The 25,073-nt window shown below is 40.4% G+C and overlaps 1 protein-coding gene across 1 annotated transcript in view; it reads left to right on the top strand.

Moving 5' to 3' along the window:
- Positions 1 to 24,582, top strand: part of malrd1 (MAM and LDL receptor class A domain containing 1) — a gene marked incomplete at its 5' end in the record, with an annotated part of 47,270 nt that extends 22,688 nt beyond the window's left edge. The window contains 15 exons of the mRNA XM_079434777.1: positions 1,634 to 1,879; positions 3,534 to 3,691; positions 8,754 to 8,931; positions 10,086 to 10,214; positions 10,343 to 10,495; positions 11,549 to 11,706; positions 17,888 to 18,089; positions 18,173 to 18,451; positions 18,538 to 18,663; positions 21,301 to 21,367; positions 22,358 to 22,455; positions 22,563 to 22,656; positions 22,739 to 22,799; positions 23,507 to 23,590; positions 24,011 to 24,582. Coding sequence (XP_079290903.1) covers positions 1,634 to 1,879; positions 3,534 to 3,691; positions 8,754 to 8,931; positions 10,086 to 10,214; positions 10,343 to 10,495; positions 11,549 to 11,706; positions 17,888 to 18,089; positions 18,173 to 18,451; positions 18,538 to 18,663; positions 21,301 to 21,367; positions 22,358 to 22,455; positions 22,563 to 22,656; positions 22,739 to 22,799; positions 23,507 to 23,590; positions 24,011 to 24,085 — 2,108 coding nt within the window. The 3' untranslated portion in view covers positions 24,086 to 24,582. The remainder of the gene's footprint in view (positions 1 to 1,633; positions 1,880 to 3,533; positions 3,692 to 8,753; positions 8,932 to 10,085; positions 10,215 to 10,342; positions 10,496 to 11,548; positions 11,707 to 17,887; positions 18,090 to 18,172; positions 18,452 to 18,537; positions 18,664 to 21,300; positions 21,368 to 22,357; positions 22,456 to 22,562; positions 22,657 to 22,738; positions 22,800 to 23,506; positions 23,591 to 24,010) is intronic.
- Between the last annotated feature and the right edge of the window lie 491 nt (positions 24,583 to 25,073).

Below are 25,073 nucleotides of genomic sequence, written 5' to 3'. Positions count from 1 at the left end.
AACGGTAGAACGATCCTTTTCAAAGCTGAAGCTGGTCAAATCAAGGCTCAGAAATCAGTGTGGTCAAGAGCGGCTGTCTGACCTCCTCCTGCTGGCCATAGAGAAGGACATAGGAATCGAACAGAAAGAAGTTCTGAAGATTTTTGTTGAAATGGCCCCTAATAGGCGGCTTCTCTTTTGAAGCTTTGCATGTTTAGTGTGTAAATTTGGAGAAACCTATCAGTGACTTGATAGGATATTGATAGGGATATTGATGTAGGGATTTTCATGACTCAAGTCATGTTTTTCTGTGTTATTATTAGTAGTAGTTAAGGTGAGCAGAGCAACTGCCCCTCAAAATTCCTGTGCACGTCCCTGGTGTTATATTTCATTGGCAACAGCAATGTGAACTTTTATAAACATCCATTTGGTCATTAACTTTTAAATGCATCATTATGCAGAAAATACAGTATGAGCAGAGTTCTCCGCATGAAAGACCCGTGACTGGCAGATAATTTAAGTGAAACGTGGAGGGTGACAAGATGATTGACAGGCCAGTTTGACAGTGCGGTCCCGCCCAACGCAGTTGTGTGACGTGATAGTATGTCCCAAAGCTTGCCTACTCTTCTACTGCACACTCAGAAGTGTGTACTTTTTCTTCACCAAAACAGTACATACTTTAAGGGCGTAGAATAAGTAACTTAGGCACATTGGGACGTAGCAATGGTTTCAGTAACTGCAGTAGTGTTGATGCAGCAATGTCAGGGAGACGCTGTGTGCTTCTATGCGAAAGCAAAAGCCCTTTATTTGGCCTTCCCGAAAGTAGATGCAGTTAGGAATCATTAAGATTACTTGGTTACAACAGAACAGTACAACCCAAATGTTCGAATTTGTGCAACGCATTTTATGGACGACCGTTTCGTGAACCTAGGAAAGTACAAGGCTGGCTGTGCACAGAGGCTATTTCTAAAAAAAAAAAAAAGGGTCAATTCTGACTTTGCTATGACAATCTGGTGCTTCTGAATCAGCGACTGTAAGTATGTTTTGTTATTAGTTTAAGTATTTGCTATTGACTGTTCAAATGCGGAGTTTTGCACATCGTGTGTGTGAGAGAGAGAGAGACAGGGTCACATCACAGTGGAGTCAGCTTTCTTAAATGCGGCTTGTGTGCAAACATACCCTTTCCGGCTTGAACTGATGGTAAAACTAAGGACATTATTAACATGTCTTTATATTTACTTTGAAAGCTGAAGCTCGCGATTATGGTAAGGGGTGTTACATTTCCGACGCGTGCTTGTGGTGTTCGGCCAATCACAATGCACTGGGTCAGTTGGCCAATCAGGGCAGACTGCACTTGTTGGAAGGAGGGACTTAGTTGAAAACGACGCGTTTGAGAGAGGCGGGGAAAATTCAGCTTTACATCACAGGAATAAATTACATTTGAAAATGTATTAAAAAATGTTTTTTATCAAATTATTTCACAATTTTCAAGTTTTTACACAAATTTACATAAATTCTTGAATTTATGTGAAATATGAGACCTTTCAATCAAGCATTCAGTATTCTTAACATTAGCATATTTTGATGATCAGAATAAAATAAACACAATCTGTTTTACCCATTAAAATATTTATCTATGTGTGTGTTTTCACAGGATCCTGTCCACTGGGTTCTCTACAGTGTAACAATAGCAATTGCTACAAACCAGAGCAGAAATGTGACTTCACTGATGACTGTGGAGATGAAACAGATGAATTAGATTGTGGGACATCCTGCTCATTTGAACATGGGCACTGTGGTTGGAAAAACAGCATGGCAGATACCTTTAGTTGGGCTCATGGAGTCGGCTCCATTCATATGATCAGACCTCCTCATGATCACACACTTAAAAATGAAAGCGGTAAGACTTATAGACTGTTTATTTACAGCAAAAATGCATGAATCTCACATGGAGGCCTAAGCAAAATGGCCACCCTAAGACCCTCATAAGAAGCATATTGTAAAGTGTCTACAGCACATTGACCCAACAATAACATATTTGATACCCTTTTAAACAAGCTTAAGTGTATTCACTTAAATAGTGTTCTGTACTCTACTTCATAAATAACAGAGCATTCATAATGGTGATTGCAGCACATCCTGCACCTGCTACCTAGATGTTTGAAATAAGCAAATTTATTTCTGTGGAAATGTTTGCTTATCATCTGCAATTTTCTGGTAATTGCTGGCAGCATGAAGATACCTGTAGAGGGTTAAGATGTATTTATTTGCTTCTGCTTATCTATCGAAAGCTCACTATGAGTCTGAGTCATCAACTCTTTATAAAAGTGAGGTGGTGGGAATGGAATGATAGTTGTACCAGTCATTCAGCGAGTGAATTTGTTTTTGTTGTTTAACATATGGTCCTTTAATATATACATTTCATGAGTTCACCTGCCCATCCAGTCATAGTGAATAATGATAAATGAACATGGTTCGCTGACCTCTGCTTGGCTCAAAATCAAGCTAAATCCAAGCTAAAACCCCTGATCATGGTAGGTTATTGGATAAAATGAGGAAAAATAGAAAAAGGAGGAGAGATGCCGGAAGAATTGTCACTGAGGTGGCTCAATGACTGCTATTTATGATAATGTTTGACAGGACTGATCAGGCTCCTTCTCTTGAATTTGGAACTTCCTTCCTTTCTTTTTTTTAATGATAAACACAGTCTGGTGGAATAAAAATGTAAATTTCTCTTTTAACCTGTGAAATCTTGCCAGTCTTAGACATGGTTTTATGATTTCAAGCCCCTGTCTCTTCAGTGTAGCCTCCTTTATTGATTTGGTGCTCTGCTTCACTTCATCTCAGCAAGATATCTTTATTAATAAAGCAGTTGAGCTTGTGATATTGTGTATGAGCATCCATAAGCAAGATTTTATAGCATCAGCATAACTGTCTGAGTCCCAAAATCCCATGAAAGATACAGTAAGTGGGAAAGCCATTCTTGATGACAGTTAGATGTCCTAGGCAGAGATTTATACATCACCATTTGGCAATCCCAAGTTTCTATTATTTCTGACTCCAATAGCTTACACAATTGCATTTTAGCTTCATCTCTGTTTGAGTTCATTTTCAGAATTACTAGATTTTAATTTGGTTTTAAACCAGGTTAGGATTAGTGCATCAAAAATTATGTATGTTACATTAAAAATACAACATCAAAGTTTCCTTAGTGTAGCCTACTATTTTCAGTGAATATTTAAAATACTCATGCATGCATGCTTTTTAGACTAATAATGCCCACAAATCCTTGCTCTGTTTTCCTAATCAATGGAAGAGGTGGAGTTTGCACAATACAACTTTCAGGAGTGCAGGCATGCAGATATTTTTTTTTATCAGTCTGTTACGTTTTGTTAGTTGTAAGACGGCTAAATTGAGTTCTTAGACCCAGCCAAAATTGCAAAGGTGTTTGGCTTTAAATCTTGACGAATGCTTCCAGGGATTTAGGTTTGAGCACCTGATGATATGAAAGCTATTACATGGATATTTATATTTGTCAGTCTCTCTCTACACAGGCCACTTTGTACATCTGGCAGCCACTCCTGTAGGACTGAAGGGTGATAAAGTTCACATGAGAAGTTCTGTGTGGAAGGAGTCTAGTGCCATATGTAAACTCACCTTCTGGTACTATATTTCTGAAAAAGCCACAGGAATCATCCGGCTCTTCATTAAGGTACGTGACTAGATCTTACCAAGTGGAGCAAACATACAGTGCCATTGGAATATATCACTTAAATCAGGGAAAGTATGGAGGTCGTTATGGCTCTGTTGACGAGCTGAAACTAGTGTTATGTAAGTTATGTCAAATTGCTGAAACATGTTCTTACATGACTTTGCAGCCCTGTTATTTGTGAATCTTAGCTGAGATAAACCATTTAGCACTTCAAGTTTGTGTTATGAAACATACCTCAAGAGGGATTATGTGCAATAAACAATTGCCATAGGAAGCTCTTCATGTGAGAATGGTGGAGGAGCATTGGGAGGTGATGAATGTAGGAAACTACAGAATTATGAAAAATGTCAAAGAAAATGTTTTTCACTTAGCATGAAATGTAAAATATGTCTAAAAAATTGTCTTGTTTGCCTATTGTAACATATACCCAGTGCTTAATTTGAGGCAGATCCTGCTGGATCCTGTTCTGGAAAATGTCAGATTTTGGATTTTTGCGTTCTGGTATTTGTTTTTAAAGATCCGGCATTAACAAGTGCAGATTGTGACAGTGCGTGCATGCATACGAGACAGAGCGATTCCGGGTTTATGTAGATGTATTTGGAGTAGGGCTGGGTGATATCTCATGTGATATGTATGCGCATCTCGTCAGTAAAGCCGGTTCCTTGATTAGTGGTAAATCCCCTTCACCTGTTTTCAAATGGAGTGGCATTTAATACACAGAGCCGTAAATCACTGACAAGCTACGCAATATTGCATCGCATACGATATATCGCCCAGCCCTAATTTGGAGCATGATTTGTAGATTATGTATTGGTCCTCAACATTTTATTGACCAATGAACTTGAACTTCCTAAGTTCAAAATCGCTCTCGTTGATTGGTGCCACTGCTTAACCCACTCTTTCCAAAAGTTCCGCTACTTACAAAACAATAATTTGTTTTGTGAGCAGCAGGAACATTTGGAGAGAGTGTTATAATACAAGAAATAATACCAAATAAAGTTAAATATTATAATGTATAAAAAATTATAAACAACTAATCATAAGCCTAGTTCCCCTCACTCCAAAACAAATCATGTAAATGTAACGGTATGCAGAACAGATCAAGAATGAAAAAACTACAATGAAACTGGAAGTACCGTTGGGCTCACGTACCTCTCTCATTCGGCACAAATCCAATGTTTCCGTATTCGCAATGTATTTCAATGTTAAACTATTATTTATAATGTAGACTAAGCTTCATAGGCGTTCGCATATCGACGGAAAAGATCATCCTCTTCACATGCGCAAAAATGCGCTTGCATAACAGCAGCTGTAGACTGGTTATACTATGGACTCTTTAAATTGATACATATGTTTGGCTGACTGTATTTTATTTTGACAATGAACAGACTGTGATGGCAAGTTTGAATTGCTAGAATATGTGGTGTGTGTGAGAGAGCCAAATAGCGCTTGGTACCGCCTTACGCATGCGTAAGCATAGTATACCTGCGTGCCGCACGCTATTTCACTCAGATTTCATGACTAAGGAAAAACACTATCAAAGGTACGGAACGGCCTGAACCGAAGCATCTTGTGCTCTATTCGGGGAACCGTGGTATACGTAACCGAGATATTCCCCTTCATAGGTCACTTCAATGCTGCGGTGACGTCACTGTATGGGAACGCTATACCATCACGCCTGACGTACCTGAGATAGCTGGGATGCGAGGAAAGCATCTGCTCAAGCGGAAAGAACCCGGGAGCCAGGGGGCATCCTCACATCCAGGCTTTAGAATCTGACGAAAGTGCTCGGTGAGGACCATCCTGCCGCAGCACATATATCATCCATAGAATATCCACTAAGGAAGGCTTGCGACAAAGCCACCGCCCCCGTGGAATGAGCTTGGATTCTTAAAGGCGAAGCGAGTCCGCACGCCTCATAGGCTAAGGATATAGCCTCAACCAGCCAATGGGACATGCATTGCTTTGTGACAGCACGACCCTTATTTTTTATTTTTTTTACTCCCAAAACAGACGAACAGCTGGTCGGACTCACACCATTGGGCTGTACGATCAACATAGATCTTCAGATCTTCTGGAAGCGAAAAGGATTCGAAGTGACTTTAGGAACATAATCAGGCCTTGGTGGCAGAAAAATCTTCACCAATCCTGGTGCGAAGTCCATGCACGAAGGTGAAATAGAAAGAGCTTGTAAATCCCCAACTCTCTTGAGGGAGGATAAAGCTAACAATAGGACTGCCTTTAGAGTCAGGATATTTCAGTCACAGTTTCCAAGGGCTCAAACGGATGTCCTGATAGCCCTTGTAATACAATGGACAGATCCCATGATGGAACTCGCACAGGGTGGAAAGGCCGCAGTCGTCGTGAACCCTGCATAAATCGAGAGACCAGGGGATGACGGCCCATTGAAACGCCGTCTATGTACGTGTGGTTAAGGGATATGGCTGCCACGTATACTTTAAGAGTGGCTGGCGTTACTCCCTCTGAAAAACGGCTTTGAAGAAACTCCAGTACTGAAGCGATGGGTCAGTAAGCTGGATCCATATCACGACATCTACACCAGGTAGTAAACAGTTTCCATTTGAAGGCATATTGACACATATGAAGTGTCTCGTAGAAACCGCTCTAGAATTATAGTCTCGGTAGCCTCCGCTGACAGACCGGGACATATCAACTCACTCCGCTCAGAATCCACACCCACAGTTTCCATAAATCTGGCCATGGGTGTCAGATCATTCCTTGTGCTGTCTGAGGGGAATCTCCCACGGAGAGCCCGCTAACAGACTGGTCAGTTCCGCAAACCATGGCTGAGTGGGCCACCACGGAGCTACTAGCAGCAGTCGCTCCACTCTGTCCGACCGTATTCTGGATAGCACCGCTGGAATTAGCCGTATCGGAGGAACGACATACAAACTGGTTCTGGGCCATTCGTGGGCTAAAGCGTCCTGTCCCAGGGGTGATGGGGGGTGGGGGGGGGGGGGGTAGGGAGAACCACAGCGGGCAATGCTTAGTCGTGCTCGACGCGAATAAATCCACTTCCGCTTCTCCAAACACTCGCCATATGCAGCTCACCGTTTGAGGGTGCAGCCTCCACTCCCCTTCCTCCAGGCTCTGTCTCGAGAGCATGTCTGCTCCACAGTTGAGGTGTCCAGGGACGTGAACCGCACAGATCGACAGAAACCTGTTCTGAGTCCACAGAAGGACATTCCTCGCCAGCCTGCATAGGGGGCGAGAGCGTAATCCTCCTTGGTGATTCAAATATGACACAACTATTGTGCTGTCCGTCCTGACTAGCACATGACGGCTGTTCAGCAGTCTTGAAAAATGTTGGAGGGCTAGAACAGACCACTAGCAGCTCCAATCTGTTTATGTGCCACCCTCGCTGTGCCTCCGTCCATGTTCCGTGGGCTGGGCGTCCTTGACAAACAGCCCCCCAACCCATCAATGACGCATCCGTCGTGACAGTCTCGCGACGAAGGCACAAACTCACCATCACTGTACGACCTGCTTTGAAGTGGCGAAGGCATGACATGAATGACTGAATGCGCGGGGGGGACAATCGTGCCCTCATAGCACGAAAATCCAGATCTATCCCCAAAAAGGTTATCCGTTGGCAAGGGATCAAAACACTCTTTTGGAGATTCGTGCTGGTGAGAGCATGTTTGAGTCCATCCAATCGTCCAGGTAATTTAGCACACGAATGTCCTGGAGCCGCAACGGGGCCAGAACTGCTCCATGCATTTCGTAAAGGTTCGTGGAGCCAGGGCTAATCTGAAAAGAAGAACACTGTATTGATATGCTTTGCCCTCTAAAGTGAATCTGTGTCTGTAAACTACCTGTGTCTCTTGATGATCTGAATATGAAAGTATGCATCCTTCAGATCGATCGTGACAAACCAGTTGTTTGGTTGAATCTGAGACAGAATAGATTTTAGAGTCAACATCTTGAATTTGCTCATTCTGAGTGCAAGATTCAAACGGCGTAAATCCAAGAAGAGGAGCGGTTTACGGGGCGGAGCAGGTGCACGACTGGTTAGGAAACAGTCGTCCAGCTTAGATTGGGACTGGGCCTGGGCCGCGTCTGCCTCCCAATGGACAAAATGTCGTCATCATACAGCCCGCAGCTGAAGGAGATCGCACCGTAGGCTGTAGATCCTCGTCGGCAAAAACAACGGGCTCCACGAAGTTTTCGCTGACCTCTTGTACTCGATTAGGGGAGAGAGAGCGAAATAGAGAAAACTCCAGCGCATCACTGTCCTCCTGGTCCGAGTCGCACACGTTGCCCCAACCCATCGCCTCGTGCGGCGCCTCGGCAACCGCAGAAGCGACACGGTTGGACGAGGGGGCAACCTTGGAGAAAACTTTTACCCTCGAGTGTAGAACTTTCAGGCCGTCACAGTGGGGACATATCAACAGGCCACTAAGCACTGCCTGCGCGTGATGCAGGCCCAGGCACACAACTCACCTATCATGGGTGTCCCCCGCCGTGATAGACCTGCTACACGGCTCCTTACATCGCCGATGACTCGTCGCATCCGTGAAGAGGAGTTAAACACTGCTCGAGAAAAATATCTGAGAATGCGGGATGCTTTCTAGGGCACAGAAAATTTGCTTTCCTGAAGGAATGAAATCTGAGTGAAATAGCGCACGGCACGCAGGTATACTATGCTTACGTATGCATAAGGTGGTGCCAAGCGCTATTTGGCCAATAGGATTGGCGGGACGGTACACGGCTTCAGACATTCGTCACACCAAGGGGTGTTCCCATACGGTGACGTCAATGCAGCATTGAAGTGACCTATGAAGGTGAACTGAAGTTGTATTGTTAGTGTCGATCACGGCGCCTTTTAACTGCTGATTTGAATCCGGCAATGTTTCATTTACAAATTAAGCACTGCATATACCCAAATGAAATTGCAAAGAAATTGTAGGATGGGGCTTGATTTTGTCCAGTGGGAATTGATTGGATCATTGGATTGTTGTCGTTTTCTGTTTGCTGTGGTGATGTTTGATTAAAGATCATGAGGGCTCATAAGAACCTTTTCTGCGGTTGTGATGGATAGACAGAAAATGAGCTGAGGGAGGTGTGGACAGAGAGAGAGATGCAAAGGGAATGGAGAAGAGCGGAGATATCTCTGAAGAGCCTGAGGAACTTTATTCTCATATTTGAAGCAGTTCGAACACAAGACGTGAGTGGAGGAGCGGCTCTCGATGACCTGCAGTTCATTGACTGTGCACCACGTAAGTGCTCTTTTTTCATTCTAGGTAATTGATTTCCATTCTTATTGTTAATATAGCTTTAAACAAGCTGGGATTTGATATCTGACTAGCTCAGCTGATGTGAGCATAAATGTAAATGTAAGCTTGAGACGTTTTCTATGGACAACAAGTGAAAGCTTCAGGAGAGTTTGTCTAGTTTGAGCAGTGATGCTCAGAGGGGCGCAACAATGCCTCCAGTTTTCATCTCCACATTTATTTCCCATGAGTCTTTTTCACTTAACGTTCATGCATAAGCTTGACCAGCTCAGGGCTCTGAGGGTTGTGCTCAGCAGCGCCTGATGGAAAGCAGTACCACCGTTTAATTGGATGAGAATTGATTTGCTAATTCTGACAAGCCATCAGGGAAAAACATGAAAGTCAGAATAAGTTCCTCTTAGGTTCTCAAGCTTCTGGATCGTTTAGTGAGACTATGTGTGTAACGCAAAGATATCAAACAAAATCTGTGATCAAAGCATAATTCATTGTTTGTTTGTTTTTTTTAACAAATACAATGGTTATTATTAGAAATTGCCATTCATGTTTTATTCATATATTTTAGTTTAAGAACATGACCCTTTTTGCAGTTTTTTGGTTTTGAAATGTACATCAAGTTTTACCAGACCCATAAATAAATAAACTAAACTACAGTTACTCACAGCTGTGTGCAATATAATAGACTATATAACTTGGATCATTGGTACAGTGTAAATAAATGAGCTCTATCAAACCTTGAAGAGGAGCAGAGAAATTAAATCTAGTTTTTACAACCTATTTCTTTCTGGGAATATGTGCTTTGGAAAGAATTTCTGTTCCTAGATAAAGATTTTTCGCTCCGTGGCATAATAACTCAAAGTTTCAGATAATTAAACAGGACATAGTTTAGCATGAATGATCTTACTTTGCTGTCATGTTACGTTTAACGAATTTGAAGATATTCATAGTAAAAAGCTCTGGATGGATGCTATTTTATTGCTATTTTGAGCAATGATGTTGAATATGGTCATACTTCACGTGTCATTTGGATTTCACATCTTTTCATTGTTAGATGTTCATTTTTGTTATTGCATGGAGCATGTGTTTTTTTAAATTATGCTGTTTCAGATCAGTGAGACTGAAAAAGTGTCCTTGTATTTCAGGAGCTGTGCATCCTGGATCATGCCCCTCTGTAACAGATTTTGTGTGTAATAACGGAGACTGTATTGAGTATCATTTCGAGTGTGATGGTAAAGCTGACTGTTCCGATGAGTCTGATGAGATTGACTGCTGTAAGTACATCTGCTCTAACCTTAAAATTCTTGACTATTAATGCAATATATATACAATGTAAATACAAAATAGGTATTAATACAATATCTATGGATCTAATATCTCAACTGTTCATGTGGTCTGTTAGTGCATGTTCCAGGAGCTTGTAATTTTGATATGCCCAGCGGCCTTTTGCAAGAGACCTGTCAGCTGTCTCAGGATTCTTACGATGACTTTGATTGGGATATAGGCTATGGCAGAATGCGTAATGGGACAGGACCATCAGCTGACCACAGCCACGGTTAGTAAAACCTAAACTTCACAATGACCTTCAATCACCTGGCTAATACAAATATGACTAGTAAACACACACATACAGTATCACCAAAGAGTAACATGTTAAAATCTTTATTTTGCTTTCAGTAATTAGAAAATATGCAATACTAAAAACTAAATATTATCATTATGTGTCATAATGTGTGTCTTTCTGATTGGCTGAGATTTGACAGCACCTGTGGATCACACAGATTGTATTACCTGGAATCTTCTTACCTCCCTTAAACAGTGAAACAGACAGTTTGATAATACCTTATTCTGAACCCAAACACGCTACATATTAATCTAAGACTAAACCTTTCTAGTTTATGTGGACAAAATAGCAATTTTTGTACAAGATTGCCATGAATATGAGATGCGGTTTCTCTAAAATTGAAGACAGCCGTCTGAATCGTCTAATGAATCGTTGCGTGATTTAAAAACCAAAAAAGCCATTTTCCAGCTACTTCATCAATGGGTGTAATTAGGATCTGGATATCTGCCCCTTATATACTCATGTCCGGTTCTGCTGAAAGATCAGTGTCTCTCAGTAAAAGCATTAAGTGTACATTATTTTAATTGTGAAAATGTGTCTGCCCTCTAAAAGGTGATCGATTTACTGAACTTACTATTGATTTTTCATGCCAGACAAAGAGTCAAGGAAATTGCCGCACAGTGTGTCTTTTGAGTAAAGTCGAGTTTTGCAGTGAAATCTAATCATATTTTTTGTTACAATATATATCATAATACTATAATAATATAATTTCAGTTTTGACCTGATAAGAAATTGTTTATATTATTTGTAGGGGTGTAGTGGTGTATTGAAGTCTAGGCAAAATGAAAATTCACCCCATCTTTTTTTGTTAATGCATGTTATAGATTTTATTTTGTAGATTTTTTATGCTTGTGAATATTAATGTAATTGTTAATGGTAGTTGTAAAATCTTAACATGCTATTTTTTTAAAGTCATTTACTATTTTAACAGTTTTAGCAGGCATCTTTGCTGAAGTGTAGGTGACATTTGGTTTACTCTTTCAGATGGAGGAGGGGGGTATCTGTATGTAAACTCCAGTGCTCAGAGAGAAGGAGATATCACCAGATTAATAAGTCAGCAGGAGTTTCCTGCGAGTGTTGGTATATGTCATCTGCGCTTTTGGTTCCACATGTATGGCTCACGGCACATGGGTACACTGAAGGTGAGGTAATAATGTACCTTAATACAAATTAATTTTGAAATACACACAAGCATCTTTTAAACGAGTTCTTACCATATCATTCAAAAGTTTAGAGTTTAGATGTTTTTGAAAAAGTGTCATGCTCACTAAGGCTACATTTATTTAATCAAAATACAGTAAAACTGTAATATTGTGAAAAATTATTTCAGTTTAGACATTTCTTTTGAAAAAAAAAGAATTTCCTGTCTTATGTGTGATGTAATCTTTCAGAAATCATTCTACTATGCTGATTTGGTGCTCCAAGAATTTTTTATAATTATAATACTTTAAAATAGTTGTTAAGTTTAGGTATTGGATAGGATTATGGATATAGAATATGGTCATGCAGAATATGTGCTTTATAAGTGCTAATAAACAGCTAATATGTTAATAACAGGTATGCTAATTGTCACGGATCAGAGTAACAGTCTTTAATATAATCCGAAAACAGGTTAAATCCACACAAGGAATGGCTGGTGTCACGACCATAACGACAAACATAGGCTGTGTCCAAATTCAGGGTCTGCATCCTTCAGAGTACTCATTTGAAGGATGTTACGTCACAGCGCCGCGACGAAGGCTGTCCAAATTCGTAGGATCCTTCAAATGCGGCCCACAAATACGTCCTCCTTTTCCCCGAATTGGAAGGATGGGTGTGGTGGATCCTTTCCCGTCCTACCTATCCCATAATTCTTTTCGGCAGAGCGTAATGGCGGACGAAGCGAGCGGTAGCGGAGTGGGAGAGGAGTTTCTCTGACAAAACAAGCTAAAGTTTATGCTTCGGCTCAATGAATTTGTAGGAGAAATTAGTAGAATACTTAAAAACAAATAAAAATAGGCTATAATGGCTTACCTGGATGTGACTGTCTTGTAGTCTGATATAAAAAACTCTCCGACAACGAGCAAAGAAAGTATTTAATTTATTTAATTGCTTTATTTCTTCCAAAAGAATTAAAATGAGGAGAATAACCACGCATATAGAGAGTCCCGGGGCGTGACACTAAAGCCCTATTCGGACTGGATTAGTTTCACAAGGGTAGATGGAGTAATGTTAATTTACCACAGGACGTCTGTAATATTAATGGCCAATTCGCACGGGATAAGAAATCTCAGTAAAACTACCAGAAATGGGAGGAGTAACTTGATTTATGCAGCGCCGTCACCTCCTGTCATCATGTGCGTGCTACATCGATCGATTTATTAATTAAATTATGATTGGATTCTGTTTTCAATACCTAAAACTAATTTTAAATAGTAAATTATGGAATATTTACGTACATGTTTACAACTGGTCTATTTGCACGGGATTAGTTTTACCTGAGGTAATTCTTCTGGACCTTTTTACGGAAGATAAAAGTCGCTGTAATCTTTGCTGACATCATCAATGTTTACTGAGATGGCACATTCAGACGGGACTAAAATCATTGAGAAGCTCTGGTAAAGATCACTTTACCCCACCTCAACATGTAAAACTAATCCCGTCCAAATAGGGCTTAAAGGAACACTCCACTTTTTTTGAAAATAGGCTCATTTTACAACTCCCCTAGAGTTAAACAGATGAGTTTTACCATTTTCGAATCCATTCAGCTGATCTCCGGGTCTGGCGGTAGCACTTATAGCTTAGCTTAGCATAGATCATTGAATTGGATTAGACCATTAGCATCTGGCTCAAAAATTACCAAAGAGTATCCATAATTTTCCTATTTAAAGTTTGACACTTCTGTAGTTACATTGTGTACTAAGACTGACGGAAAATATATATGGCCGATATGGTAATAATCAAGGAACTTTGCTGCCATACCAGCAATTGCACAGCGCCTGAAAGTAGTCCCCAGATAGGTAACTAGTTATGATATAGCTGCGTAATATCACTGCGCCTTCTGCACCCATGGTATGGCAGCAAAGTTCCTTAATTATTACGCTGAAATAAGAGTATAGTTCCTAGCCATATCGACCTAGAAAATCGCAACTTTTCATTTTCCGTCAGTCTTAGTACACGATGTAACTACAGAAGAGTCAAGCTTTAAATAGGAAAAATATCGAAACTCTTTGGTCATTTTTGAGCGAGATGCTAATGGTCTAATCCAATTCAATGATCTATGCTAAGCTAAGCTAAAAGTGCTACCGCCAGACCCGGAGATCGTCTGAATGGGTTCCAAAACGGTAAAACTCAACTGTTTAACTCTAGGGGAGTTGCAAAATGAGCCCATTTTCAAAAAAAAGTGGAGTGTTCCTTTTAATAAGCTAGTAGTTAAAGCTAAAATCCTTTTAATTTAACTAGTTCAGTGGTTCTCAGACCTGTCCTGGAGTACCTCCAGCCCTGCACATTTTATATGTCTCCCTCATCACACCTGATTCAACTCATCAGCTCATTAGTGGAGACTGCAAGACCTGAAGTGGGTGTCTCAGACATAGGGAGATGTACAAAATGTGCAGTGCTGGGGGTACTTCATGGAGAGGTTTGAAAACCATTGAACGGATTCTGTTGCTTATATAACGTCGGCTCCCTGAGATACGGGAACGAGTACTGCGTCGTTAGACGCTATGGGGAAAAACTCCTTTTTCTCAGAGGACTGAAGACTTTTTAAATCACACAGTGTAACTGCACAGCCATTGGTTCCTGCAGTGAATAAAAAACGAACCAATGGCTCGGCAGCAGTGCTGCTGGAGCCAATGGTGGTGAAGCCCACCAGGCGGGCCTATCTGGCTATATAAGCGGGGCACTTCGCTATAGGATTTCAGGTAAATTCGACTGAAGCGACGACACTGAGTTGTGCAGCGTCATGGCACGGCAAGGAATGCAGTACTCATTCCCGTATCTCAGGGAACCGAGGTTACATAAGTAAACGAGTACGTTCCCTTTTGATACTTCACTCATACTGTATTGCTAGACACTATGGGGAACAAATGCAATCCCGCCGTGCCATGAAGAAGAACGACTGATATGAACTGGCCTTGAGCAATAAAGGCTCATTTATGCGCAGGGTGAGCCCTGCAGGAGGCAAGAGGGCTGAACTCATTATCCCAGACCTAGATAATCATTCCAACGGTCATAAGCCTCAGCACTAGTAATAGGGCCAAAAGCGTTCCTGAACAATCAGGCCGTGCTTGAAAATTAAACCGCCTTAGACAGGCGTGTGCCACTTTAAGCAGATAGAATCTGATCCTGCAAGGACGGAATGTCCAAGTTATAGAACCTGGGAAAGGTAGACGGCATGGCCCAGACAGCCCAGATGTCTGCTATGGATACACCACTAGACCACGCCCAGGAAGAGGCACACCTCGAGTGGAATGGAATGGGCTCTCACTCTAATGGGGTCTGAAGACCCACGGAGGAGTATGCTAGTGCGATAGCGTCAACTAACCATCAAGAGATCCTCTGCTTTGTGACCGGGGACACTATGGTGCGGCCACCAAAGCAAACAAAGAGTTGTTCCGACTGTCTAAAGGGGTCGGAATGCTCAATGTAAATTCTTAATGCCCTGTCTGGGCAGAGAAGGTTAAAATTCTCGGGCCGGTTGCACCAACTGGACGTACGGACTCCCATCCCATCACTTCGTAAAAGTGCAATGAGCCAGAGCCAGCCCGAAGGGCAGGGCAGTGTATTGATAAGCCACTCCCTCTAAGGCGAATCTCAAGAATCGTCAGTGACGGGGGGCTATCTGAATGTGAAAGTAAGCATCTTTCAGATCCAGGGAAAAGAACCGGTCCTCTGGGCGAATTTGCAAAAGCATCTGCTTCAGTGTAGTCATTCTGAATGTTTCATGAGGGCACGGTTCAGACGTCTGAGATTGAGGATGGGCCGAAGGCCGCCATCACTTTTTGGGGCAAGGAAGTAAGGCCTGTAGAAGCCTGACTCTCTCTGAGCTGGTGGAACTGTCTCTATGGCCCCTTTTGAAAGCAAATTCTTTACTTTGGCTCTCAGAACGTGAGCGTTCTTGCTCAGCACTGAGGTGGAGACCACACCACTGAACCGCGGGGGTCTTTGAGCGAATTGAAGTGAATAGCTTCGTAGTATAATCTCCAAAACCCAATGAGACATTCCGGGAATGGCCTGCCAGGCCTTGGCCCATGTGGCAAGGGGTTGGATTAGTTCGGGTGGTGAGTCGCCGTGTGGGGACTCGACACTCAAGATAACTGGAAGAGGAAATTTGCTCTCTTTTTGAAAATGTTTGTTTTTTTATTTTTCTATGTGTGAGGGTGTGTGAGGGCACTTTTGGAACAAGTGGGCAATGGCTTGGGGCGACTGGTGGCTGTTGCAGAGCTGGAGCGTTTCAACAAGAAGTATTGTATGGACAGGGACGACTTCTGAGATGCAGTGAATCTTTCTGCAAATCCCTCGACGGCAGGTCCGAACAACCCCATAGGGGAGACCGGGGAGTCAAGGAAGGGGACCTTGTCAGCCTCCTTAACCCTTTAAAACCTAAGCGTCATGCTAGCGGGTCAGCACTCCCCCCCCAAAAAATTAATAATCATATTACTAAAAAAAACCTAAAAAAAAACACTATATCTTTTTTTATTTACTCCTCCCTTGCGAGCTTGTACTTATTTGAACAATGCCTGAGACTTGGTGTTATGAGCACTTTGTCTGTCTGATTGCCTCTTCAAGATGAATCGCTTTGTATTCCCCAATTGTAAGTCGCTTTGGATAAAGCGTCTGCAAAATGACTAAATGTAAATGTACTCAGCGACCACTAAATGGAGTAACATAAATTAGGTATCATTTTAAAGCTTAGACTCTCAGGTTTTTAAGCAACATAATTAATTATATATGGTTTATAAACATTATTTTAAACATGCACTTTTTTATTCACTTTTTTCAAAGATAGTCTTGTTTTTTATTACTTTGAAGAAATGTGCATTAGTAGGGTAATATTTTGCTCAGTGTGCCCTCTTGTGGCTTTTTTTCCCTCTAACAGAAATCATGCCTTTTAAATTTGAATATTATTCAAATTTTGATCATATTTTAGTACAAAATTCGAATTTAGTTTTTCAGCCAATTTGACAGTCCTAGAGTGTAGCGCTGAGGTGGCCTGCCCAGTGGAGGAATACGCTCGTCCAGCAAGGGCAGAAGTCGTCCTGCAGGGCTTGGAGGGTGAGCGACTTTCTCTTTCCATCCAATGGTAGTGGGCAGGCAAAGGTGCGCAGCCACTGAGGAGGCATCCTTTTGTAGACCTTTTCTTTAGCACCGTCCACTGAGGAGAGAGCAGAAGAAGAGTTAGAGCAAAGGCGGGCTGAGTAGGGAGTGGGCCACGACTTCGTAAGCTTGTCATAGACCTCTGGGAAAAATGGAGAGCCTTGCTGACGAGGGGCCTGACGGCGCCACGGCAGGAACCATTTGTCCAGATGGCTACGAGTGGGCTCCTCCGGCGTAGACCACTCCAATCCCAGCTCTTCGACTGCCTTAGAGAGGATGCAAAAATTTCGGCATCCATAACTGGCTTAGAGTCGCTGGGCTCGGCAGACGATGAAGGGGGTGGTCAGCGGTAGAGCCCGACATATCCTCTGCGTCTGATGCTATTAGAGACATACTGTCATCTAATAGCTCGTCCTTTATGGCACAGAATGAGACCATGTCACTCGCATCAGCTGAGGGACACTGGTCTGCATGCTCGAAGAGGACAGTAGAATCCTCTCTGCATGGCGGAGGTGAGGCGCGCGGGGTCTGGGCTGGCATGAGCTCGCTCATGGCTGAGCGATTAGTCCCTTTGCCCCGCTGTTTTTTCCTCAAAGGTCCCTGGGAGGAAAAAAACTGGAGGCCGAGAGTGGTGGATTCGCTCTCTAAAAAGTCCCTATACTAACATGTCTTACTGACATTTTTTATAACATTCTAAAAAAAAATTGTATCTGTAGTGTATATTCACGTCTTCCCTTTGCATTATGTGGCAGTATTTTACTCACAAAGATGAGCATTTTGGAGCTCTGCAGCCTGCTAAATATCAGTCATGAAGTAAATTTCCCCCCTCTGGTCTTATTCCATGAAACGAAGAGCATGTATTATGATTCATAAAATGAATAATGAAAAATAAGCTTTAAAGTTTTTGGAGCCAACTGTGCAGGAGTTCAGTGAAACTCCTTTCACTGGCTTAATTTATATTGAAAACACTGAGCTTTAAACCATCTCTTGAAGGCAGCATAATGAATTCTGGGCACTGTATTACAGGTGTATACCATGGGCCACAGTGGAACACCCCTGCTAATGTGGGCAACCTGCGGAAACCATGGAGACAGCTGGCATTATGCTAATGTGATCTTATCAAATGCATCACCCTTCAGAGTGATTGTTCAGGCAGAAGTGGGAGCAGACCAGTGGACTGACATTGCTGTGGATGACATCTCTTTCACCAGACAATGTCTTGTCGGAGGTACAGAACAACTGATTGCTTTTGATTATTGTCTCTTCCTGAATTGAAAATGGGTTTACTATTTTGTTTCTGTATATGTTCAGGTCCAGTGACCCCCATCCCACAAACATGCCACAGAGATCACTTCCAGTGTTTTTATCTGTTTGACTGTATACCACTGAGTTGGCACTGTGATGGTGAGGTGGACTGTCTGGATGGCTCGGATGAAGAGATGTGTGTGAGTGTGGTTCCTGGCACTATGCCTTCTCAAACAGGGTGTGCGACGGGAGAATACCACTGCATGAACAACAGCTGTATTCCAGCTCTGCTGCGCTGCGATACGGTTTTAGACTGCCCAGATGGAGAAGACGAATATGGATGCCGTAAGACCCAAGCGCAAATCTGTTTCATCCTAGTACATCATCGCAGTAAAACAAATTAATAAAATTCTCTGTATCTGTTTCTGTAGCTGTTAAGATATGTGATGATGGAGAACTAGTGTGTGAGGTGACAGCAGACTGTGTAGCATATCAGAGTCGATGTGATGATATTGTTGACTGCCCTCCTTTTAACCCTGATGAGTCCAGCTGCTATGGTAAAACAAACACATTCCTTCATCTCACATTCTTATTTAAAGGGGTCATATCATTCATGTATTTTTTAATTAGTTGCTGTCTTGCTGCTGTGACGAATACAGTCAGAGTTGTATTAAAAAATGTCCTGGCTCCTCCAAGCTTTATAATAGCAGTGAATGGGGGGTCGAGATTTTGAAGCCCAAAAATCTATCATAAAAATTGCTCTGCACGGCTCCAGCTGGGGGTAGGGGTAATAAAGGTTTTCTGAAGCGAAGTGATGTATTTGTGTAAGACAAATATCCATATTTAAAACTTTATTAACTGTAACTCTAGTTTCTGCTACCTGTCATACGTGCGTTCATGAGAAAGTGGCGTTCCAGCGGATGAGGTAGGATTTAGGTGTAGTGTAAGCTCTGGTGAGAAGTGACGAACGTGGAAGTCCAGAGGAGAGAGCAAAACAAAACACCAGTCACGAATTAGAATTACAAAACAAGAATTTATAAAGAAAAATGTTGGAGGATTTCGATATGAACCAAGAGGAGACTAGTTTTCCTTTGCTGTAAACAAAACCATCGAGATTAGCATTATCTCACCAGAGCTTATGCTACGTCCTACATCATCCACTGGAACGCCACTCTCTTGTGATTTGACACATTTTAACTTGTATCTCCCTTTCTTATATAACTTAATTGTTTGGTCTTTTTATAACTGTCATTTTGACTTGCGAAAATTTGTGAAATAGTTAATAATTCATATTAAACGTGCAGTATGAAAAATTGACAGCTAGCGGTTGAAATGGGTACTGCAAAAACAAAGGCATTCCGCCCCGGAAAGCACATTTCAGAGTAGAATTACTGGCTATAGCATGATTTTTCAGAGAAACAGCTATGTAAACATAACATATTTCCTAAATATCTACAAACATATTATGTTATTTTTGGACTTTAAAAGAGTCAAAAACTTACATACAGCACCTTTAACAATTTAATGCTTGGTAATAAATACAGACAACTAATGGTAGTAAGTACAGTATACTACCATTCAAAAGTATGGGGTGAACATTACAGTTAGAAGAGTAATGTTGAGAAATATAACAATTTAAAATAACTCATCTATTTTAATATATTTTAAATGTATGCTTAAAAAACAGTTGTGCTTTACTCTCACTTTTGATCACTTTAATGCATCATTGTTGTAAAAAAAATCATACGGACCCCAAACTTTTGACGGTATGCTATATTGTTTTATTAGAAAAAAATAAAAATTTGGGATTTCAATTGAAGAGTCGAAAAATGATTTAGGGATTCTGAGACTGCAAATGATTGTTCATCAGACAATATGAGAGAGGATAAGGAGAAAAGAATAGACAAAGACAAGATCAGTACGTACTTCCCTAACTTTATTCCCTAAATGAAAGGTTAAATTTATAGCTTAAAAATTTATGAACAACATAAAGCTCATCAAAGTAAAGTGACTTTTTAGGAGTTGCATAATATATTACTTCTCATTAAGTGGGCACTTCCTTCAAGGGAATATCCCTGCAATCTTCAGATTAAAGGAGCTGTGGCCCAGGAGCACTGTAGGGGTGATGAGCCTCGGTCAAGGACACGTCATTAATGTGGACTCTCTGTAACTCTTGTTAAGGATTGCCACTAACCGAGCTGGAACCTGTACCTTTAGCCGCCAGCCCATAACTTTAACCACTATGAAGTACCACTTGATCTGTGTTAATTAATGTGAAATGAGGTCAACAAATGAGGCCTGGGTCTCTTCCATGCCTGCTTCATGCCTTGCGGGATGGGGCTGTTGTTCCCCACACACACACTATTAAACATTTACATGGAGGAACCTTATGAACACAAGCGCGCTCACACACACAGGTGTACACTCAAGCATTCACATTGGTGTAAAAACGGGTGCTCACAGACACACATTGTTCTGATCTGCTGTTGCTTCAAAACTTACTTTGTAATATTAGTTATGCGTGTTGCTCAATAACATTTAACATTTAGAATTTATTGTGATTCATACAGATGTTGGTTGTTGCTGCAGTTTCTCTGATGTTGTGTCTTCTGTTGTGTCTTCTGTTGTTTTCTCTTTTTGTCAGCAGGTATCGAAGCAAATTGTCTGTTTTTTTTTTTTTTGTCTTGTTTTTTCCTCTCTCTCTCTCCCCCTTCTCTGTTGACTTTATCCACAATTTTTTTTTTTTTTTTTTTTTTTTTTTTATTATTATTATTATTTTTATTATTATCATTATAATTATAATTATTATTTTTTTTTTATTATTATTATTATTATTATAATTTTTTTTTTTTTTTATTTATTTTTTTTCTCTCTCTTGTTTCCTCTGTCCCCTGGTCTTGTCGGTCATAGTATGGTTAAATAAAAGGGTATATAAAATTTAATTAATTAATAAAAAATAAATAATATAAAAAAAAAAAAGGCTGTGAATGATGATAGCATAACTACACATACGTACTGTCATGTGTTATCTGTGTTACTGACAGGCCAAAAAAAAAAAAAAAAAAAAAAAAAAAAAAAAAAAAAAAAAAAAAAAAAAAATAATGTGAAATGAGGTCCTTATCACATTTTATCATTCAGTTATGATGATGATTTTATCATAAGTCATTATTATATGTGGATGTTTTATTTTTCAGACTGTCCAATTGGGTACTGTCTCAATGGAGGGAGGTGTTCAGTAAAGGAAAATGGACCAGTGTGCATGTGAGTTAAGTTTCCCTAGCACAATAGTACACACACACACACACAGTGGATCCTAAAATGTTAATAATCAAATAATAACTCTTTTTAACAGGAGCATTCGTCGTTAAAGAGGCTTTATCTTACTGTTCACTCCTCTTGTACTGCTAATGCAGATTAATGCAAAGTATGTTTGTTACAGAGGACAAATAGATTATGATTTTTGTTGGTTAGAAAAAAGTGATTGCTAAAATCCGACCTAAAACCTCCTTTCAGTTTTACCTGGGGAAAAAAAAAATCCCCACCTTCACCTGTCGGTCATGGTCAGGCAAGGTGACAAGACCCTGTTGGAGATCTTTGCATTGAATTATTCATGCTATCCTACAGTGCCAGCCGAATATCACATTGAAATGTGTGTGAGTTATACAAAGAGTATCAGCACCCTGACTCTCAGTTTAAACTTGTACTTTTCAGAGAACTGCCAAAGCAGGCTTTCTATAATTACTGTTCCGTTTGTGCCAAGAAACACAATCTTTCTCTATTGAAATTAACCCCCCAAAGCATCAAATGTTTTCTCTCTCCTTGTCTCTCTGTTTGAAATGGTGTATGTCATCACTAATAAATTATGAGAATTACTTAAGTCTCTTGTTTGCCGATACTAGTGTATCTGTGTGTGCATGAGGTTGATTGCAGAATAGCTTAAGGGCATCCTTTATGTGAAAAGATCTTCCCCACAGGCTAGAAAAGGAAAAGAAAACACAAGGAGAAAGTAAGAGAAAAGTAGGGACAAGAGAGAATGCATGTATTTTTCTCATTACAGGAGCTAAGGGAAGGCTGTTGCTGATATTAAGCTCATGTGGATGTCTCCAGGCAAATGCTCATGCACTTATTTATTTATTTATTTCTCTTTTGGAAAGTTGAGGAGCCAGCATTCCCTTATGAATTATCTCTGCCATTCAAAGTCAGTGTGTGCATGTTTCTGCAATTATGATGTTTTTCTCTGTCTTTCTCTAGTTGTCCATCACAGTGGACTGGTAATCGTTGCCAAATAAAAGAAAAACCTTTTTTCACAACTGTGTCCGCAACACCTGTGATGCCAAATAGTAAACTAGGTAATTGGATTGGTGAGTATATGCACATGGTGTGCATGAATAGAGATGTACTATTTTCCATGCAAAGATAAGCAATTAATGTGTTTCTTTAATTGTGAACTCTGCAGCTGTCAGTGTTGGATTAAGTGTGGCATTAATCCTGGTGGTCATTGCAACTGGAGTCATTCTGTTCTTGTTATTTCAAAGGAGAGGTTCACTAAAGTAAGTCCATTCACATTCAAATGAACTCTGAAAGTGTCTATAAAATGTATGTGTATTGACTGCATTGTTATTGACTGCACAGAGACTCCAGTCTTATTGATAATGAAGAGTTAGATTGCTCAACCATTGACTTGCAGAAAAAGGTCAGTCATATACCTCAACTTATAAAAGCCATGATAAAATAAGTTGATTTCTCTGACGGCTCACATTATGCAGTTGTGTGTTTGTTTTTTAATAGAGACCTTCATTTTCCCTGCCATGTTGCATTTCTCTAATACATTCCCTAGACTCTCTTTTTTTTTATCCCACTCCATTTCTTTTTTTTCCCACTTACTGCCTTTTTTCCACTTTGGAGCGAGCAGTGTTATTTAGTAATTTGAACCGCTCTGCAGGTGTGAGAGAGCTCTGTCACACTGCTGATTGGAAATATTGACCCACAAGCTTAAGTTTGTGCGTTTGTGTTGGTGTAAGTATGTGTACATTTAGCACTCAGTGCTAAAATTGCTGTATTTTGCATGCGGCACACAGTAATTTTCACTCTCCTGTGCAGTGAGGGGTAGTTTTTATTGAAGTCTGGCATATTTTAATGGCTAACTGAGATTTCGCCATATTTTGCTCAGTTATGCATTCATGTCTGTGAGCCGAATCAAAAATGTAATGCAGTAGGAACCCTAGTGTTTTGAAAACAATTACTGATTTCATATTAGTTTTTTTTATATTCTAGCAGCCACTTATTACACTAATGTAATTTAACTGTGAACTTTGGAAAGATGATATATTAAAGTATTATTATTATGGTTGTTCCAGTATCATTTTGTTAAAAAATATTACTGTGTAATTCTGGTTTCAGCCGCCCTCTCTTGATGTTAGACCCAGGTGGCCTGTACATCCTCAATTAAACGTCAGCGTTTACCCGTGGAGAGAGGATCCAAAGGTATGAAACTCTGGTTGTCATATTTAACATAGTGACCATTCATTTCCATCCCAAAAACACTTTTAATTTTAAAAGACATACTGGTGATGTACAATGCAATCTGTGGACTGTTTTATTGCTCTGCACTCACTTTTACTGGCTGCAGTTATAGCTTTGACATGCAATGATTTGACTGAGGCTTGAGACCAGAAGACTTACATTAATCTTCTGCTTAAGCAATAAATGTAAATAAGGTACCAGAGAAAATACGGACAAATCATAATGGAAGAAAGGTCCATCATAATGTCTCATCATAATGATGGGATGCAATTGCTGGCCGCTCGAGTGTTCCAGAATTGCTCTGTATAAATGGACTATAAGAAGACTCAGTGGTTTTCATTTGTTCATCTGGGCTCATCTTTGCTTGTGTGTTTTGTTCAGGTCTCCAGCTCAAAGGAAAGCAAGCTCTCTTTCTCCAATCCACTCTACAAGTGCTCAAACAGTTCTGAAGCTTGAAGAAAACACAGACACGCAAACACTGGCTGTCATGTCCCTATAGATTTAGAGCACTTTCCACTTCATTTGAGCCTCCCCGACAGCATGGCTGTACTTGCTTAAGGTTTAGAGGGCTTTTTTTAACACAAACTGGTGGGAGGAAAAAGTGTGACCACAAACAAGTTCCAATTAAGCAAAATGAAGCAGTTAAACTATCAGTCGTAAAAAGAAAGTTTCTTATAATAGTCTGTGACATGTGACACACTCCATATGTTGTGAAATAGTTCTGAGGCACTGAAATTAAACTTCCATCTTTCTTATTTTACATGAGCCAACACTTTTCAGTGCCTGTTTTAACATGAGGGGCTATGCTGATAGATGCCTTAGTATGTTCAACAGCTCAATTAATAGTATCTAATTGCTTGTGAATGCTCATGTTCAGTTTTCAGATTTTGTAACATTAATTTCTATAATTTAGAAGGCATTTTTGAACATATTTTTGTTTAATTGAAAATACCAAACAGTGTCTTTCAGAAAATAAAGGTATTTTGTTTTTTAGAGAATCATAGCTTTATTAAAATGAATTTAAATTAAATATTTAAGATGACAACAATGTAACATTAATCTGGGAAGGCTTATTAAATCTAATATGGAGTCTGGGTGTCATTTCAGAGATTGTTTTGTTTTTATAGCCTGCTCTCCTTCCAGATCTCTGTGGTTTCGAGAATATTGTATTTTCATTACTTTAAATGTGTGTTCAATCACCACTTGGTCTCCTTTTGGATTCAAGCAGACCACATTTTGACAGATGATAAAACTGAAAACTGTAATGATACCAAAACATGCACAAAGACAAGTGAAGTAGTTAACTGTGCAGTGCCAGTGTTTAGGGGAAAAGGACATTTTCCTTTGTACCAGAACACTGTAACAAAAGCTGTAAATGTACAATGATAAACTCTGGTGAAATGTTTCAATATGACAAACTGTCTGTAACCCTGCACTCTTTGTC

This window comes from Barbus barbus (genome assembly GCF_936440315.1).
Source record: "Barbus barbus genome assembly, chromosome: 2".
In the NCBI taxonomy this organism is placed as follows: domain Eukaryota; kingdom Metazoa; phylum Chordata; class Actinopteri; order Cypriniformes; family Cyprinidae; genus Barbus; species Barbus barbus.
Note: the sequence above shows the minus strand (reverse complement) of the source record. Positions and strands in the feature narration are given on the sequence as shown.